General features: G+C 42.0%; 1 protein-coding gene across 4 annotated transcripts in view; it reads right to left on the bottom strand.

The window, feature by feature from the left end:
- Positions 1 to 18548, bottom strand: part of CSAD (cysteine sulfinic acid decarboxylase) — a 59692-nt gene that overhangs the window by 4125 nt on the left and 37019 nt on the right. For all 4 annotated transcript variants that reach the window (XM_075851829.1, XM_075851826.1, XM_075851828.1 and 1 more), the window contains 8 exons: positions 13032 to 13111; positions 12690 to 12744; positions 11832 to 11948; positions 10233 to 10297; positions 6052 to 6133; positions 1504 to 1703; positions 665 to 716; positions 16 to 105 (listed from right to left, as the gene is read on the bottom strand). In XM_075851829.1, coding sequence (XP_075707944.1) covers positions 16 to 105; positions 665 to 716; positions 1504 to 1703; positions 6052 to 6133; positions 10233 to 10297; positions 11832 to 11948; positions 12690 to 12744; positions 13032 to 13111 — 741 coding nt within the window. The remainder of the gene's footprint in view (positions 1 to 15; positions 106 to 664; positions 717 to 1503; positions 1704 to 6051; positions 6134 to 10232; positions 10298 to 11831; positions 11949 to 12689; positions 12745 to 13031; positions 13112 to 18548) is intronic.

Raw genomic sequence — 18548 nt, 5'->3', positions numbered from 1 at the left:
TAGGTGTTAAAATACCTTTCCAAGTCTGGTCCAGAAATCTGAGGAATTCTCTTTTTTTCGAAGACTCGGTGGCACATACCAAAAACATAAGTTCACAAACTCTGGCTGTAGAAAAATAAAAATAAGTATGTAGTAAACTAAATACCTGTATATACAAAACCAATGGCAGACGCGATCCACATGCTCTAATGGATTCCACATAGGAAGCTCTTCATAATATCATTGCACAAACCTTACGTTATCAGTGTATTTTTGCATCTCTGCCTAGATGGTAGTAGGAGTCTAGCTGTCCATACAATTACAACGGCTGTCGGCTGAATGCTCTCTTTCGCAGGAATAAAGGATCGGGCATGTAGAAAACCAATAGCCCCGATCCGTCTGTCCGCCGACATCTGCTGTCGGAGGAGGTTCGGGACACCCACATACACGTTAGTCTGTATGGGCACTCATAGTAAAACAGATTTGAGAGTAAGGTATAATCTGCTGATAGATGCGGAACGACCATAGAGGCTTTAATGATGAATGAACCATATACATTGTGATTTATCTCCTTGTACTGCATCACATTTTTTATTTAGATTTTTTTAAATTAATGTTACATTTATTTATTGTTTGCAAAACCGCAATGAGATTTTCCTAAAGATGTAACCTTCACCAATCATACCTCCATAAGCAAGCGGAAACCTTCCCTCCTCTTCATCTCCTCAGCCAGATATCTAAAGGACAGAAAGTAATGCTACAATAACGTCTTAGAAATGAAAAAGATGAATACATCTATTTACTATGAAGAACATCTGGAAACATCAGGTAAGTGTCACAAGTTATTGACTATCATGTATTATTCAAATACATGCTGTTCACACCTGCGGGAAGGAATCAGTTTCTGGTGGATCCATTTTTAAGGTTAAAAATGGAAGCATAATGGATTCCAATTAATCCCGTTAAATTTATTGGTAATCTGTTAGGTTTCTGTTGTTTTCACAGAGTAGAATAACGTAGTGGACTGGGCTATTCTGCCTGGAGGCTAACTGAAACTAAGTGATGTCATCAGAAAATTCCCTTATGGAATGAATTGGGATGTTAATAGAAGGGTTTCTCTATGTTCTTCTGTAGACATGACAGAACATAGAGACAAATGCAGGTGTGAACAGAGCCTTAGAAGGCAAGTATTAGACAACCAGAGCCAGGTGTGTGGTATCAGATGGAATCATGCTATCAGTTATGAGCTGCTTGTTGGATTATTGCCCAAATAAAATGCGAGCTCTAAAGCCGACCAAACACATGAGATCGCTGTTTCACCCGACTCCAACAGAAACATGCATGCTCGGCTCAGAGATGTCCAAGATGATAACAAAGGGTCTGATTTTTTTTGCAGAATGGGGCTGAGCTGCAACCCCAGACACAACCCATGGACAAGAGAGACCCTGTTTCTGATAAAGTAGACCCTTTTTTCTTTTTTTAACTTAGGACATTAAGACCATGAGTTGTTTGGTCATCTGGTACCTTGTATGCTCCAGCGCTTTGTCCACTCTTCTCTCCAGCCCCTTGGATCCAAGTGCTTTCCACATTAGCCAGAGTTTCAGACAGTCTACTCGGCGACCACATTGGATTGATTTATTGCCAGTGTCATATTTCAGGTCGTAAAATTTGTCTGTTTGGAACAGGTAGGTGGCGTTTGCTGCATGACATCTATCTAATAATTTCTGTAAAGAACTGGAGACAGTTAGTGTATGCCACTCTATGTATTTACATCATAGCAAAGGCAGCAGATTGCATTCCTGAAAGCTGGCCATCCACATTAGATGATAGTTGGGATCCACTGACAATATTTGGCGTATCGGGGCAGCTTGACTGTTAGAGAAAACAAGGATTGAGCAAGCTGGATTTCAACATACCTGATCCTTTCTTCCCTGGAGATAACTGATGCAATATGTACCTGGCAGCCACTCATCCCAACATGCATGGCTAGGGAGAAAGTTTTTGGCCAGACGAGCATAAGATGTGCTGTCAGCTTGATGTAGACAGAATGGGGATCATGTATAAACGTTGTCTGGAAATGTCATTTTTAGTCTGAAAAAATATCTTTGGCCAAGTGAAACATCTCCCACAAATTGTGGAATTTGTCACACATGAAACCATTTGTAAGCATTTGTTACCTTTCTGTGTACTTGAAAATGTTGCAACTTATTATTACATATGTACAAAAGCTTTGTAGGCTTTATGTATATGCATTAAATATATGAACTATTTGTAATCAAGATTCACATACTTTCTCTTAATGCATTTAATATTAAAAAAAAGTTCATGACAGATCTGAGAAACGTAATCTTTTTCTTTATTTTTAATTATTTTGGTGGCATATTCTAAAACTGAAGATAGTTTTTCAATTTGTTTAGATCAGTTGTGAACTTGGGCCCCATGCAGAGCCATAACACAGCAACCTACTGTACCTCCGATTTCATACAAAAGCATACAGAGCTGAATCTGACACAAAAAATTGTGGCATGCTCAATCACATGACGTTATTTTCCCTATAGGCATTGCGACAGAGCACCATGTGGTGGCATACTGTAACTCCTTCCATCCCGTCGACAGCCTTCTATCCAAAGATGTCTGCACATGCGGCCGTCCTGTTCCACAATGACCACCAGGATGCGCTCGGTAGATCAGTCCAGACAAGGAGCCAGGTCGCACACAGGTGGGAGATTGAGCTGATCGCTCCCAGAGCACCCTGGACTATAATGGTCTCCTAGTGTCTTCCAGTTCCCAGTGTTTTCCGTTCCTGCTACCTGTATCCCGTGCTATCCTGGTCAAGTGCCGTGTTGAGCTGAAGTCATGCTGTGCTGTGTTCCACGCCTGGCACCAGCTGCCTAGTCCCAGCCGAGCCTGTCTTGCTACTGTCTGAGCTACCACAGGTACACTATACGAACTTTAGACTGTGACCTGTTGGCCAGCTGCCATACCGTCAAGGCGGCACGGCCCAGTGGGTCCACATGCCCAACGTGACACATACAGAGTCCATGCATCTCTGTACTACGATGCTCTGCTGCGTGCTTGTGTCCTTGGCTTTAGAGGCTCACCATACTTTGTATACATGAGCACCAGTACATTTCCTAGTGTTATTTTGTACATGGAGAAATAACAAATGCTCATCGTAACCCATTCTACCCAATAATCTCATGAAACATCATTCAGTAGGTATTAACTACACATTGCTTCCTATTATAGCACCGTGTATACATATTGATGTCAAATTTTTTTTATTTTTTATTTTTTGACCATTTATATAAACGGTTGTGATAAAATTGATAGTGTGACATATACGTGTTCTGTGGGAAGAAAATGGTATCTGTATTCTGCAGATAAAACCGGCAGGATGGCACTCCAGATTGCAACAGGAGAACAGAAATGGGTAATTACAATTCCTCGTTACTGATTTCCGCTTGTAAAGGGATCGATTCAGACAACTGTTATATATTAGGGATTACATTATTACACAATTGCCTTATATTAGCGAAAGATGCTCCAAAGCTAGAGCTACCCTTTAATATTTAAAAGCAAATAAACTCAATTATAAGTGGCCAGCTAACTCCATTTGAAACCTGTTTCAGGTGTAAATGCAGGGAACCCCAATAATTCACTCCCCCATGTCATACAGTAGTCCAGGCAGCTGAGATAAAAGAGTTGTTTGATAGGGATAGATAAATCAGCTCTGCAATGTGAACACCCCACCAAACAGCTCCTCACATCTCAGCTTCGTGGACCCTGTGAATGTGGTTATGAGCAGGATATTTGGGTTCATAATAGTCACACCTGATTTCTCAAGTTTTGAGTGGAGTTAAACTTTTAGTTGATTGTGTTTTTGTGATATTATTATCCTTTATTTAATACGTGGCAACATATTACGCAGCACTGTACATGACCTAATAGATAGATGCAAACAATTGACTTCAACAAAATACATACAGAAACATGAGAAGAAAGTCGTGCTTAAATTCTTATAATCTATAATGTATGTGTTATGATTTTACATGTACACTACCGTTCAAAAGTTTGGGGTCACCCAGACAATTTTGTATTTTCCATGAAAACTCACACTTATATTTATCAATTGAGTTGCAAAATGACTAGAAAATATAGTCAAGACATTGACAAGGTTAGAAATAATGATTTTTATTTGAAATAATAATTTTCTCCTTCAAACTTTGCTTTCGTCAAAGAATGCTCCATTTGCAGCAATTACAGCATTGCAGACCTTTGGCATTCTAGCTGTTAATTTGCTGAGGTAATCGGGAGAAATGTCACCCCATGCTTCCAGAAGCCCCTCCCACAAGTTGGATTGGCTTGATGGGCACTTCTTGCGTACCATACGGTCAAGCTGCTCCCACAACAGCTCTATGGGGTTGAGATCTGGTGACTGCGCTGGCCACTCCATTACAGATTGAATACCAGCTGCCTGCTTCTTCCCTAAATAGTTCTTGCATAATTTGGAGGTGTGCTTTGGGTCATTGTCCTGTTGTAGGATGAAATTGACTCCAATCAAGCGCTGTCCACAGGGTATGGCGTTGCAAAATGGAGTGATAGCCTTCCTTATTCAAAATCCCTCTTACCTTGTACAAATCTCCCACTTTACCAGCACCAAAGCAACCCCAGACCATCACATTACCTCCACCATGCTTGACAGATGGCGTCAGGCACTCTTCCAGCATCTTTTCAGTTGTTCTGCGTCTCACAAATGTTCTTCTGTGTGATCCAAACACCTCAAACTTTGATTCGTCTGTCCATAACACTTTTTTCCAATCTTCCTCTGTCCAATGTCTGTGTGCTTTTGCCCATATTAATCTTTTCCTTTTATTAGCCAGTCTCAGATATGGCTTTTTCTTTGCCACTCTGCCCTGAAGGCCAGCATCCCGGAGTCGCCTCTTCACTGTAGACGTTGACACTAGCGTTTTGTGGGTACTATTTAATGAAGCTGCCAGTTGAGGACCTGTGAGGCGTCTATTTCTCAAACTAGAGACTCTAATGTACTTGTCTTGTTGCTCAGTTGTGCAGCGGGGCCTCCCACTTCTCTTTCTACTCTGGTTAGAGCCTGTGTGTGCTGTCCTCTGAAGGGAGTAGTACACACCGTTGTAGGAAATCTACAGTTTCTTAGCAATTTCTCGCATGGAATAGCCTTCATTTCTAAGAACAAGAATAGACTGTCGAGTTTCACATGAAAGCTCTCTTTTTCTAGCCATTTTGAGAGTTTAATCGAACCCACAAATGTAATGCTCCAGATTCTCAACTAGCTCAAAGGAAGGTCAGTTTTATAGCTCCTCTAAACAGCAAAACTGTTTACAGCGGTGCTAACATAATTGCACAAGGGTTTTCAAGTGTTTTCTAATCATCCATTAGCCTTTTAACACAGTTAGCAAACACAATGTACCATTAGAACACTGGAGTGATGGTTGCTGGAAATGGGCCTCTATACACCTATGTAGATATTGCATTAAAAACCAGACGTTTGCAGCTAGAATAGTCATTTAGCACATTAACAATGTATAGAGTGTATTTATGATTAATTTAATGTTATCTTCATTGAAAAAAAACTGTGCTTTTCTTGCAAAAATAAGGAAATTTCTAAGTGACCCTAAACTTTTGAACGGTAGTGTATATCTGCAATATATGCTCTATCTCAGTGCTACTCTAACTTTGACATCACTGGTGAGGTGCCAACCAATTGTTGGTGAAGTGCAGCTGGGGAGATAGATTTGGCAGAAGTGATCATATACTGCTCAGGTCTATCTCTGGCAGCACCAAGCGCTGGTTTAGCAACATATTTGACCCTTTATGTGCTTATTTTAATGTTATAAAGAGTTTAGTAGACAAATGAAAGATAAAAACCGGAGAAACGTTAAATTTTCCCTCATTAGAAAAAGATTGAGAGGCCCTGCTCCAGATGCAGTTGTACAAGGTTTACATAGTGCAGTATTTTTTTAAAAATCCAAAGTTTCAAAAACTACTTGTGTGAACAAGGCCTTTGTGTAGTTTAATAATTTTAAGTATACTCACAGTTGTGTCCCGTAGGAGAAAAGCAGAACATTGCAAACCGACACCTAATAATTTGTGAGGATTCCATGTCACAGAATCTGCCCTGAAAAAAGGACAAAATTATAAATAATATAGAATAAAACCATAATGCATAAATGGTAACTAAACTTTCAAAAAACTTCTGACATGTCATAGTGACATGTCAGAAGTTTTGATTGGTGGTGTTCTGAGCACTAAGACTCCCACTGATCACTAAAATTAAGTGGCAGAAGCGCTCAGGTGACCACTGAACCGCTTGGCGTCTAATCCTCGTTTCTGGGAAAGCAGAGCAAATGGTGTACAGGCTCAATAAAAAGTCTATGAGCCCGTACACCAACTGCTTGGCTTTCCAAGAAAAGCCAATCACAAACCAAGTGGCTCAACGCTCACCTGAGCGCTTCTGCAGCTTCGTTTTAGCGATCGGTGGTGGACTCTGTACTCAGGCCCCCACAGATCAAAACTTCTGACATGTCACTGACATGTCAGAAGTTTTTTGAAAGTTGAGCTACCCTTTAACATTGTATGAAACAAAGAAATTTGAGAAGCTAATTTGTCAATGACAACCAATATGGTTGCACTCAGTGGCGGATTATCGTATGGGCGGTTCGGGCGGCCGCCCGGGGACAAGGCTCCGAGGGGGCCCATGGCAGCCCGAACCGCACATCATTTTAAAAATCACTTAAAGACTCACGGCGTGGTAGCGCCGCTAATGGCCGTTGAGAGGGAGGGTGAGAGAGGGAGGGAGAGAGAGGGAGGGGCGGGTGGGCGGACTGCAACAGAATGGAGCCGCCAGTGCAGTGCTGATGAGGAGGAGGGGGATGGATAGCAATAGCTGGATAGGACTAGCAGATGTGCGTCTGCTAGTCGTAGTAGAACACGCCCCTCTTTGACGCTGCCAGTGAGGAACGGACGAGAAGGGTGGTGGTCGAGCGACGAGGAAGAAGGTAAGTCTTCATGTTCGTCCTGCCAGCCTGCCACAAGCAACAATCGGCAGAGGCTAAAGGGGGATAGATTATACAGCAAAGGGGGGGGGGGGGTGAGATTTCCATCTAAGTGACTCCAGAGGGGAATAATCCCCCATCACATCCCCCATAGAGCCCTCAGTATTTCAGTATTTATTATACAGCAGGGGGGGTTGAGCGTGTAACTCACTGCAGAGGACTCTATGGGGGGACAATAATTTCCCCCCATAGACACTCAGCAGTCAGTTACACGCTCAACCCCCCCTGCTGTATAATAAATACTGAAATACTGAGGGCTCTATGGGGGATGGGATGGGGGGTTATTCCCCCCTTCATGGAGTCCTCTGGAGTCACTTAGATGGTTAGACCCCCCCCCCCATTTAGTATAATCCCTTTCCATAAAGCCCTCACTAGTTACGAATATATTACAAAGGGTAAGTCACCTCCCCTTGCAATATAATCCCCCCCATACAGCCCTCAGTTTTCCCATGAGAGAAATTTATGACATATCCACAGGACCACATAATTTGTCATAAATGTCAGCTAAATGTAGGCCCCACCTCTGGGATCCGCACCTATCTCTAGAACGGGGCCCCCTAATCCCCTTACTACCTGTTTCTGCTCTCGCTGCCTCCCGGCCCCATCCTGATTACATGGTCGGGAGTTACGGAAACAGCATAGCTTGCGGAGTCCCAAAGAACTGAATGAAAGTTACGGAAAGTCCATGCAGTCAGGAAGTGGCCGGGAGGCAGCGATAGCAGAAAGAGGTAGAACAGGGTTTAGGGGACCTGGTTCTAGAGATAGGTGCGGGTCCCAGAGGTGGCACTCACATCTATCTGACAGGATCCACAGGATATGTCATAAATTTCCCTCACGGGAAAACCCCTTTAAAGTGAAACTAAACTTCTAAAAAAACTTCTGACAGGTCATAGTGAAATGTCAGAAGTTTTGATCGGTGGGGGTCCGAGCACTGAGACCCCCATGGATCGCTAAAACAAAGTCGCAGAAGCGCTCAGATGACTGCTGTGCCGCATCCTTTCTGATCTGCTTTTCTCGGAAAGCCAAGCAAGCGGTGTACGGACGTATACCACTCCTAGGAATGCCGATCAGTGGCGCAGCATTCAATCGTGCGCTTCTGCCGCTTCACTTTAGCGATTGGTGGGGTTCTCAGTGCTCGGACTCCCATCCGATTAAAAATTCTGACATATCAGTATGACATGTCAACATTTTTTTAAAAGTATAGTTACACTTTAAAGAGAGGTGTTAATTTTTTTTCATTATTATTATTGTTATTATGTATTACTTTTTCTTTAATAATAATAATAATAATAATAATCTTTATTTATATAGCGCCAACATATTACGCAGCACTTTACAATTTAGAGGGCACATGAAACAAACAATATCAGACATTACATAGTGACAAGGTTCATTTACAATTCAAACCTGGGGAGTGAGGACCCTGCTCGCAAGAGCTTACAATCTATGAGGAAATAAGGGAGGCACAAAGTGTAACAGTGTTTGTTCTGCACAATAGTCCGGCCATTTTTATACACATGCGGTGGTAACATAAAGCTGCATGAGCCTGTCACCAGCCAGTATCCGTGTATGACGGACATGAAGAGAAGGAGTGTGAGGGAATCTTATTCTGATGACTAATCTAAAAGGAGGGCCATGGAAAGGAGTCAGATTAGGGAATGTTATAGGCCTGTCTAAATAGAGGTGTTTTCAGGGCACGTTTAAAACTGTGGATATTGGGAATTAATCGGATTGTCTGGGGTAGCGCATTCCAGAGGACGGGTGCAGCACGAGAGAAATCTTGGAGACGGGAGTGGGAGGTTCGGATTATGGAGGATTTTAATCTAAGGTCGTTGGCAGAACGTAGAGCCCGAGTAGGGTGGTAGACAGAGATGAGGGAGGAGATGTAAGGAGGTGCAGCACTGTGGAAAGCTTTGTGGGTGAGAGTAATAAGTTTGAATTTTATTCGGGAGGGGATGGGCAACCAGTGCAGTGACTGGCACAGATTAGAGGCGTTGGTGTAGCGGTTGGTCATAAAGATGAGCCTGGCTGCTGCATTGAGGATAGATTGGAGAGGGAGAGTTTAGTGAGGGGAAGACCGACTAGTAATGAGTTACAGTAGTCAAGACGAGAGTGAATCAGAGCAACAATGAGAGTTTTGGCTGTTTCCTCCGTAAGAAAAGAGCGGATTCTGGAGATGTTTTTGAGGTGAAAATGACAGGAGCGTGAAAGTGATTGTATGTGGGGAGTAAAGGAAAGATCTGAGTCAAAATTAACCCCGAGACAGCGGGCGTGCTGCTTAGGAGTGATGGTAGTGCCATACACAGAGATGGAGACATCAGGTTTAGGGAGGTTAGTAGATGGTGGGAACACAAGGAGCTCAGTTTTAGAAAGATTCAGTTTCAGATAGAGAGAGGACATGATGTTAGAGACAGCGGACAGACAATCACTGGTGTCTGGTGCAACTTTCTAAATACTTTTTATTAAAAAAGATTTTTACTTTTTGAGATACAGTTGCTTTATATCCTGAATACAGAGCAGCTGTATCTAGTGCAAAAACCTGTATCCGTCAGGTCAGTGGCACTGACTGGTACAGTGTCAGCAGGTTGGGGGGGTTGGATTGCTTGTGAGGGGGGAAGGAGGGGGCCCAAGTTGTGTCAACAGCCCAGGGCCCATGGTACACTTAATCCGCCACTGGTTGCACTCCTGTTGTAACAATTTAAAAAATGGCCACCTCAACAAAATAGAAAAATGGCAATATCTCTGGAAAAAAAAGGTATAATTACCAAATTCTAGCTGCTACTCTAACTGGCTTACTAATATATGGCCAGTTTGAAGTTTTGGTTCCAAATCCTCTTTTTTGCTGACTATTTGTTAGACGCATTTTAATGTCCGTATTAGGACTGCAAGACCTGGACTGAAGTTAGATCTTCATATGGTGCTCTAAGATTTTTTTTTTCCCACAAAAACGTGGGGGTTGGGGATCTAAGTCTTGCGGCCATATTAGTAATGTATTCTATTTGGTTTGGCACACCCTTTCTGTTTTTACTCTTTAATAAAAATATCGAAACATATATTAGAATCCCATCATTTACCAGTCTTTAGTGTTAACAAAGATCACAGTATACATCTTTATCAGTCATCTGTATTGATTTTTCATCCAGCCGTAGCACTGCCACTGACCTCTCTATTCCTTTCAGTAGATTCCTGTGCCTACTGGATAACAAGGCACTGCCTCCCCATGCAGCCTATAGAAGAATGAATATGAATTAGTTACGACTTATTCATACAATGCATTAGTTGCTATAGCTGGGCTACAACCAATATTGTCTTATTAAAGGTCTCACATCGTTTGTTACTCAGCCCTTTAAGATAAATTTGACATGTTATGCCTTGTTAAAAAATCAAGGGGTATTTTACTGCTCGGGCTATATTCACACTTTGCATTTTAATTGTTTTTTTTTTTTATGCAACTTTATCTATAGGCAAAATTGTCGATAGACCTAAAACCAATAAGAATTATAAAGCCTCTGAATTCACTTATCTTCCCCTAAATTTCCATGTCTGCTTTTGGCTATGAAAATACATAAAAAACGTGAAAAAGTGTAAACTGGACTTTTTGGAGTTAAAATAGGGCTCGGTGATTTCTTCCTCCAATAGGAGTAGCTGAGTGTGGGATTCCTAGCAGCAAGACCACCTGGATAGTTGCTGGTGAAACGTTTTCAATAAAAATTGGTTGTTCAAAGACTGTTGACTAATTTCATTTAAAGGCAATCTGTTAGCAGTTTTGAGCGGCTCTATATAGAAGAGGAGGGCAGTGTATTGATACCTGTTGTGTTGGTCATGCAAGTGCCACGATCGCGAGTGCCACGGAGGTGGCCGCTTGATATTCTAGTGCTCCAGCTTTTCCTCACATTGCAAGGCCCACCCCTCAGCTTTGAATGACAACTCTAACTGTGTCCTGAATGGATGCCAGAGCCGTCACTCAGATCAGAGAGTGGCACTTGCGACCACTGTACTCGGGGCAATAAACGTTGATTTCTTGGTCATGCAATTGGTATGACTGACACAACACGTATCATTCCAATGCCCTCCCCCCACCTCCATATGGCGTTGTCAGCAGTTTTGAGGGCTCAAAAGGGCTGACAGATTTCCTTTTACCAATTGATTTAAATGGCAGTGGAACACCTCTGCCACCACCACCCTTAATGTAGTCACATTATGATGGGGTGATATGTCATTTATTGTCCTCACACTTTTTTTAAATAGATTAAAATGCAGTCCTTTTTGGTTTTGGGTTAATAATAGTCTGATAATTGAAATTTTGACAGCTAAAAACATATAGGATACAAATTTATGAGTGGCTCTGGGCATGCCAAGTGGCAGATTGTTGCAAATATCTTGCCGTTTAGGTATCTGTAACTATTAGTTTCCGAATAGTGAAAAATATTTTAACACTGGTTGGATCAGTGGTGAATTGACCAGTGTATGGGCCACTTAGTTTGAGTTATATCATGGTCTTAGTTTAGTAAGCGATAGTAGGCATTTTTACAAAACAAATGTTATAAATTTGAAAACTTATTTTCTATTTTTCTAAGTTACAGAAACGATGGATATCAAGCATGTCATCAATCATGTCTTCACAATAAATCAGAATGGCTGCATACTGGTAATGTATGTTTTAGAACAATGAGCATGCACTATTTGTATTGCTGATGCCATGCTATGCCAGAGGATCTGGGCACAAATACCAACAATCATGTAAAAAAGAATCATACTTACATCAGCATGAAGCCATAGACTATGCTGTTCACACACTTCAGCTATTCTGTCAAGGGGATCAAATGCCCCAAAAACAGTTGTCCCACAAGTTGTGCTTACTAAGAAAGGCACAGAACCCTAAAGTGAAGAAAATGAATACAAGTCTGATATCACCTTCACATTATTTATCTCTGCTGTACAACGTGCACAAAATTGTATCATAAGAAATATGAAATGTATTGCACATGCTAAGGCCAGGGTTACAGACTGTGTGTAAATTTACCGACAGTCTGTGAAAATAAGAGACATTTTTTTTTTTTCCAGTTTTCCAAATAAAAGATAGATGCGTCTGGGATTTTTTTGAAGCTGGAGGAGTTTGTGCAGGTTACAAAAATGGAGGTTTGCATCTCTTCACTTATGACCGTTATTTGCCATTGTGCATTTCCAACAATTGTGTACTTGTCCGAAACACAGTCACACAGTAATGGACACTACTGCAGTTTCAGAACAACATAATAAATGTCTAAGGCCTCATGCACACGGCCATATTTGGCATCCATATTATACAAATCGCAAATATGGTGCCCACAGAAATCTATGGGCCCATACTTTACACCTCGTGTCTTTTTACATGTAGGCACACTTTTTGTCTCACGGATTCCATTCTAGGTTTCGAATAGGAGACCTCAGAGGGCCACACGTATGGAGCCTTCTGGTCCATATTATTAACCTGTAGTGCACCGCCATATAGGTCTGTGCACATGGCATTGCCTTGTGCATGAGGCCTAAAACTGTAAATATGCCTATAACACAAGTATTCATGCCAATTGTTTACTAAAATGAAGGATGTTTTCCAATTTTAGAATTAACCCAAATTACCTCAGATTTTGCTTTCTGTATTTTGTGCTCCAAATCTTCTGGAATCATTTCCCCCCTGTGTTCAAGAAAAGATACAACATAAAATGAACAGTATGACATCTGGGTGTGGAAATTGCTGGCATTTAGGATTTTATCATGTGTCAGCATTAAAGTACCAAGCTCATCAGGAGTTAGCTTTATACAAGACCTAAACGCAGTCATGTAACCACAGAGATTCACGACTGACATTTATATAACGGAGTTTTCACAAAAATTTAAAAAAAGGAAAAGAAGAATACACAATAACAGTAAATAGATATTTGTGTAAAATGCACATACTTGATCCCTTATATCAGAACTTACCTGTCATTTGTCTCCACTAGGATTACGTTATCTGTCCCAATGCCAAGAAATGCCGCCCCTTTCTGGACAGAATAGTGACTCTACAAATAGGTGATACAATAATATGTTATAACATGATGGTGTTAGAAATTTATAGCAATGTAGTATTGTAAAGGATCTGCCAGACACAGCTTCTGTGTCGACGCCCGTGATTAATCAGTCTGCATCTGCTCCTAGGTCTGATAGAGTGACTTGATCTGCTACCAATCAGGCTGGTAGGCTGAGGAGTGGGAGAACCTATCACAGCCTGGCCAGATGGAGCTAGCTCCCGGCCTCTGTCTATTTATACCTTCATTTCCTGCTTTTTCTTTGCCTGTGATTCTGTCCTGTTTCCTGGCTCTGCTGCTCCTGCTTGACCTCTGCTTCAATTTTACCCTGGCTTTACTGACTACTCTCCTGCTCTGCGTTTGGTACCTCGTACACTCCTGGTTTGACTCGGCTCGTTCACTACTCTTGTTGCTCACAGTGTTGCCGTGGGCCACTGCCCCATTTCCCTTAGCTTCTGTGTACCCTCGTCTGTTTGTCTGTCGTGCACTTATTGAGCGTAGGGACCATCGCCCAGTTGCACGCCATCGCCTAGGATGGGCCGTGCAAGTAGGCAGGGACTGAGTGGCGGGTAGATTAGGGCTCACGTGTCTGTCTTCCTACCCCGACATTACAAGTATAATGCAAGATAATATAAAATAATGAAACAAGTTATTAGGTAATTATTCCCTGCTACCTATATATTTTGGACTGTGGTGCACAGACTGTAATCACTCACATTAGTCCCTGTCTCTATTCTATGTCACATACAGACATACTAGAGCCAATTTCACATCAGTAAAAACCCACCCAAACACAGGGAGAACATACAATCCATGCAGATGTGGCCTCTGGTCTGAATCGAACCCAGGACCATAGTTCTACAAGACGTCAGTGCTAGTCACTGACAAGCTCTCGGTCATCCCGTAGTAGCGTCTCTGTAGTGAGTCTTCAGGTCTTCCACTTTCATTTCATTTAGTTTCATATGACATATCATGATGGCTACAGAGCAACACCTGCCATCAGTATGCGTCTACATCATTTTGCAATTTAGAATAACCTGTCTGCAAGGAATTTAGACACTGGGAGTCAGGTAATGAACAGAAGAAGTAAATGTGATATGTTTCTCAAGCAGGTAAGAAAATGAATGGAACCAGTGATCTGATTGTTTGCTGTGGATAACACCTCTGTCTCCACTGTCTCCTTGCTGTAGGGTTCCCTTAAGCCTTAAAGGAACACTCCAGGAAAAAAATACACTGTGTAATGCCTAGTTCAGGACCTGAGGCCGCGGTGCATGACCCCAAAGAACACCAAAAATAGAAGTCAGGAACCGTCCCTTCAGGCCTACACTAGGCATCACACAGTGTATCAATGTTTCCTGGAGTATTCCTTTAAGCTGGCTATGTTATTTTTTTTAGAGGATCTTACCAGTTTTGACAGGATCAGCTGATAATCTTATATTTATTTTCCTCCAAAATATGAATTTTAACACATGGCAGCAGCTTATCACCCCCTATTATTATTATTATTATTATTATTATTAATAATAAATAACATGCATGCTCAGATGAATGTTAGAAGTGAAATTGGGATTGGGGAACATACATATCAGCTGATCATTCATCTATTATTTGTTTATTGACAACTTTACTTTAATCTGTCTACCTTACAGATCTGCATTGCAGACTCTAAGGTTGTCACCACCCCTTCCGTACACTAAGCCGCTGATCACTGCAGGTCCAACAGCTGAAATCCAATCAGCTGTCGTCACTGGGGGAAGCTGCTGGGGGCCATAGGATTACATGAGATCAGCCCGATTCATCATTGCAATACATGTTTGTGCTGGGTCTGCCAGAGTGGGAGCCACTCAATGCAGCGGCTTTCTTCTATGGCTATTAGAGGGCTCCGAAGTGGAGGACCCCTCTCTGTTGCCCATATGCCCTAATAGGATATATTGACAGGGAGTGTCCCATTTGGGCAGCCACGTTACCATGTACACATTAAAAAACAAGAAGTAAAAACCATATGAATTGACATTATAATAGTCCAAGATTTGAAGGTTTGCCTAATGAATAACTGCAATAGCAAACTCACTTTAAAAGAAAGATCCAGTAAAATGTGCCCTGTTTTTATACATGATATAACAAAACGTATCATTGTATGGAACCCTATGACTGTGATTTGCCATGCTGCCGGGCGTATTCTTGGTATTAATGGTTCTTATGCAAAGACAGATTTCTCAGCGCTCTGTTCTCAATGACTGTTTTGTGCACCACTACGAGGACAATGTACTGGAGTGGGTGGTAGGATTTTGCTCCTCACTATATATGTATACAGTACAAAACTTGCTTTGTTTTATAAATATACAAATGGCAATTACGTACATTTAACTCTTAAAGGGGTTGTTACATTTCGAAAAAAACCATTTTCATATAACCTATTAGGGAATTCTGAGTTAATAGCGTGGGGTGGGGCTCCCCTATTCGGGATCCTTATATCTTGGCCATAGTGGAGAGCGGTTACAAAGAGCGTCTCTCCCCACTGTTAGGGCATCCGTCACAGCCTGCGTTTAACATATACTTTGGAAGCTTTTCCCTGCATTTACGTCAAACTTAGAGCAACAAACGTAATGTAGGGGGGGCCTTTCTGCCAGGTTTCCCACAGATTACAGATGATCACTGGGGGTTCCAGGAGGGAGAGACTTTGTGATCAACTTATTTTCAAGGACCCTTCTAACAAGTAGGGTTTCTCCAAAGCAGAGAACCCCTTTAATAATTTAGAGTTGACAACCGGCTTTCTCTCATATTCAGTGTTAGTCTCGCTTTGTTGGCAGATTTCACTCCAAATAGGTCTAATGTTTCAACTGCTTATAGTAAAATCTTAAAAAATATATTCTTTATTACATTTTCCATTTCTCTATGAGATATTTATATATTAGTATACGTTTCTGTCTATGGCTAATGACAAAAGTTGGTATGTGTACATCCAACCTAAAACCAGTGCTCCTAACCCACTGGTGGGCAACTGGCAGCCCGCGAAGCAGAGCAGTACATGACACTGCAGGACATCAGACTACACGAACAAGCTGAGTACTGTAATGTCTGTTTTACGGTGCAGTCCCATCCAGCCCAGGAGGTAAAACTATTAAGGGTCTGGTCTGGTTTTCTTTTGTGTGGCCATCATCATGCAGCAACCTTTTGCTGTCACACACTGATGCACAACTATTGAGTCATGCCTCAAGGCCCTTTTACACGGGCAAATATTCTGCCTGGTAAACGAGCCATGATCGATCGGCGCTATTTTGCTCCATTTAAACAAAGCAATGATCGGAATATATGGGGACAAAACGATCGGTCGTCCCCACACATTTTGCATTTTGTCGACAGTTTTCACGGGGAGATATGCTGCCAACAAGCGACCGTTTTTTGGGCAAAAAAGAACCGGGAACATGAGTGCGTATGAACGCTTGTTCGCCCGATCATTGGCCAGTGTAAAAGGGCCTTTAATCACACAACTAAACTTATATATGGTTCTTGTTAAGGATCTGCCAGGCACAGCTTCTGTATCCACGCCCATAGGTAATCAGTCTGCACCTGCTTCTATGTCTGTGAGACTGACTCCATCTTCCACCACTCAGGATGGCAGGCTTAGGAGTGGGAGAGCCTATCACAGCCTGGCCAGATGGAGCTAGCTCCCGCCCTCTGTCTATTTATACCTGCCTTTCCTGTTCCTCCTTGCTTGTGATTCTTCTCTGTTGGTTTCCTGGCCATGCTGCAGCTTCTTGAACTACTTGTCCCTGCTTCGTATTGACCCTGGCTTACTGACTACTCTTTTGCTCTGCGTTTGGTACCTCGTGCACTCCTGGTTTGACTCGGCTTGTTCACTACTCTCCTGCTCTGCGTTTGGCACCTCGTACTCTCCTGGTTTGACTCGGCTCGTTTACTACTCTTGTTGCTCACGCCCCGTTTCCCTTTGTTCTGTGTTTCCTTGTCTGGTTGTCTGTCGTGCACTTACTGAGTGTAGGGACCGTCGCCCAGTTGTACCCCGTCGCCTAGGGCGGGTCGTTGCAAGTAGGCAGGGACTGAGTGGCGGGTAGATTAGGGCTCACTTGTCTGTTTCCCTAACTCTGTCATTACAGTTCTATTGAGTTGCTCATGTAGTGGAAACATGACAATCTTCTTAATTAACTTTAATTAATTTCATTTCGGATGCACTCCCATTAAAGAGAATGGTAGTCACACACACACACACACACACACACACACACACACACTATTTTTCCCATGAAGAAAAGAATGTTTTTCACAGGAGACAAAAACATTAAAAAATTATGAAGAAAAAAATGACTGCACATCAAAATCTGACTCCACTTAAAGGAGATTTTCTCAGTTTGCGTATTTGTGGCATATTGACTGGTTATATCATAAATGTCTGATTGGCAGGGGATGGGCACATTCACAATCTCCATCCATTCCAGTGAATATTAGATATTCACGCACTCACTGCTGTTTCCAAACCTCCCCTGCAGTACAATAGAGAGTTGCAGTATATTTGCGGCCGCCTCTGCTACAAACCGTGGACACAGAACATCCTTATTTGAGGCCCCCCATAATGTGGTAGGTTGAAGAACATTGGCCTAGACAGCTAGACAGTACAGTACTAGAAAGTACAACTAATAAATGGACCCCTAGGAGGTGCTCAAGATCCATTTTACAAAATAATCAGCAGATGTAGCATGTCCGTCTTGCAGCCAGAAATTAATATTTTTATCTTCAAATTACAATCAGGATTGAAAATGGTATATTAATAGCACGATCACTGAGTAAACAGAACACTGAGTACTTTATCCTAATAAATATCAGCAGATTCCAAAATGAGCTGAATCTTACAAAAGTTGGTAAATTGTCAACCAATTCTTCATAGCAAATTAAGGAGGTGAGAAACGTACTATTCAAAGCGAGCTATAGACCCAAGAAACAGACTAGAAAAGAATGCAAATGTATAGTCCATACATAAAACACTAACAGTTTATTGTGGTTAGAGGTTAACACCTATTATTCCTGGTGGTTTAGGATGGTGAAGGGGTTAATGGTCTTGTTTGTGGTGGTCTATAGGGCTAAAGCCTACATATCATTTTATTGTATCTAAAAAGGTCCAAATCCTGTGCCCATTAATTTCATAAGAGATCTTTGTAGTGCTCGGTGCTCTTCTTTTTTTTTTATACAGAGCCCTAAATCCCCTCACACAGCCATAAAGTGATACCATTCTGAGAAAGGCCGCTGCGTTCTGATTTATACAGCTCCCATTGAACTGAATACTAAGCTGTATTAATCCATGTGTGAGGAGCTCCCCCTAGTTGTAGCTGCAGGCAAAAAGCATTTCATCGTTTTACTCTAGTTATGTGGTTCCCATCTCAAGGCAGGTGTTTCTGGGTACCAGTAAACCCCCCAAGGG

This window comes from Rhinoderma darwinii, chromosome 2 (genome assembly GCF_050947455.1).
Source record: "Rhinoderma darwinii isolate aRhiDar2 chromosome 2, aRhiDar2.hap1, whole genome shotgun sequence".
Taxonomy (NCBI): domain Eukaryota; kingdom Metazoa; phylum Chordata; class Amphibia; order Anura; family Rhinodermatidae; genus Rhinoderma; species Rhinoderma darwinii.
This window is presented reverse-complemented; position numbering and strand designations above follow the sequence as displayed.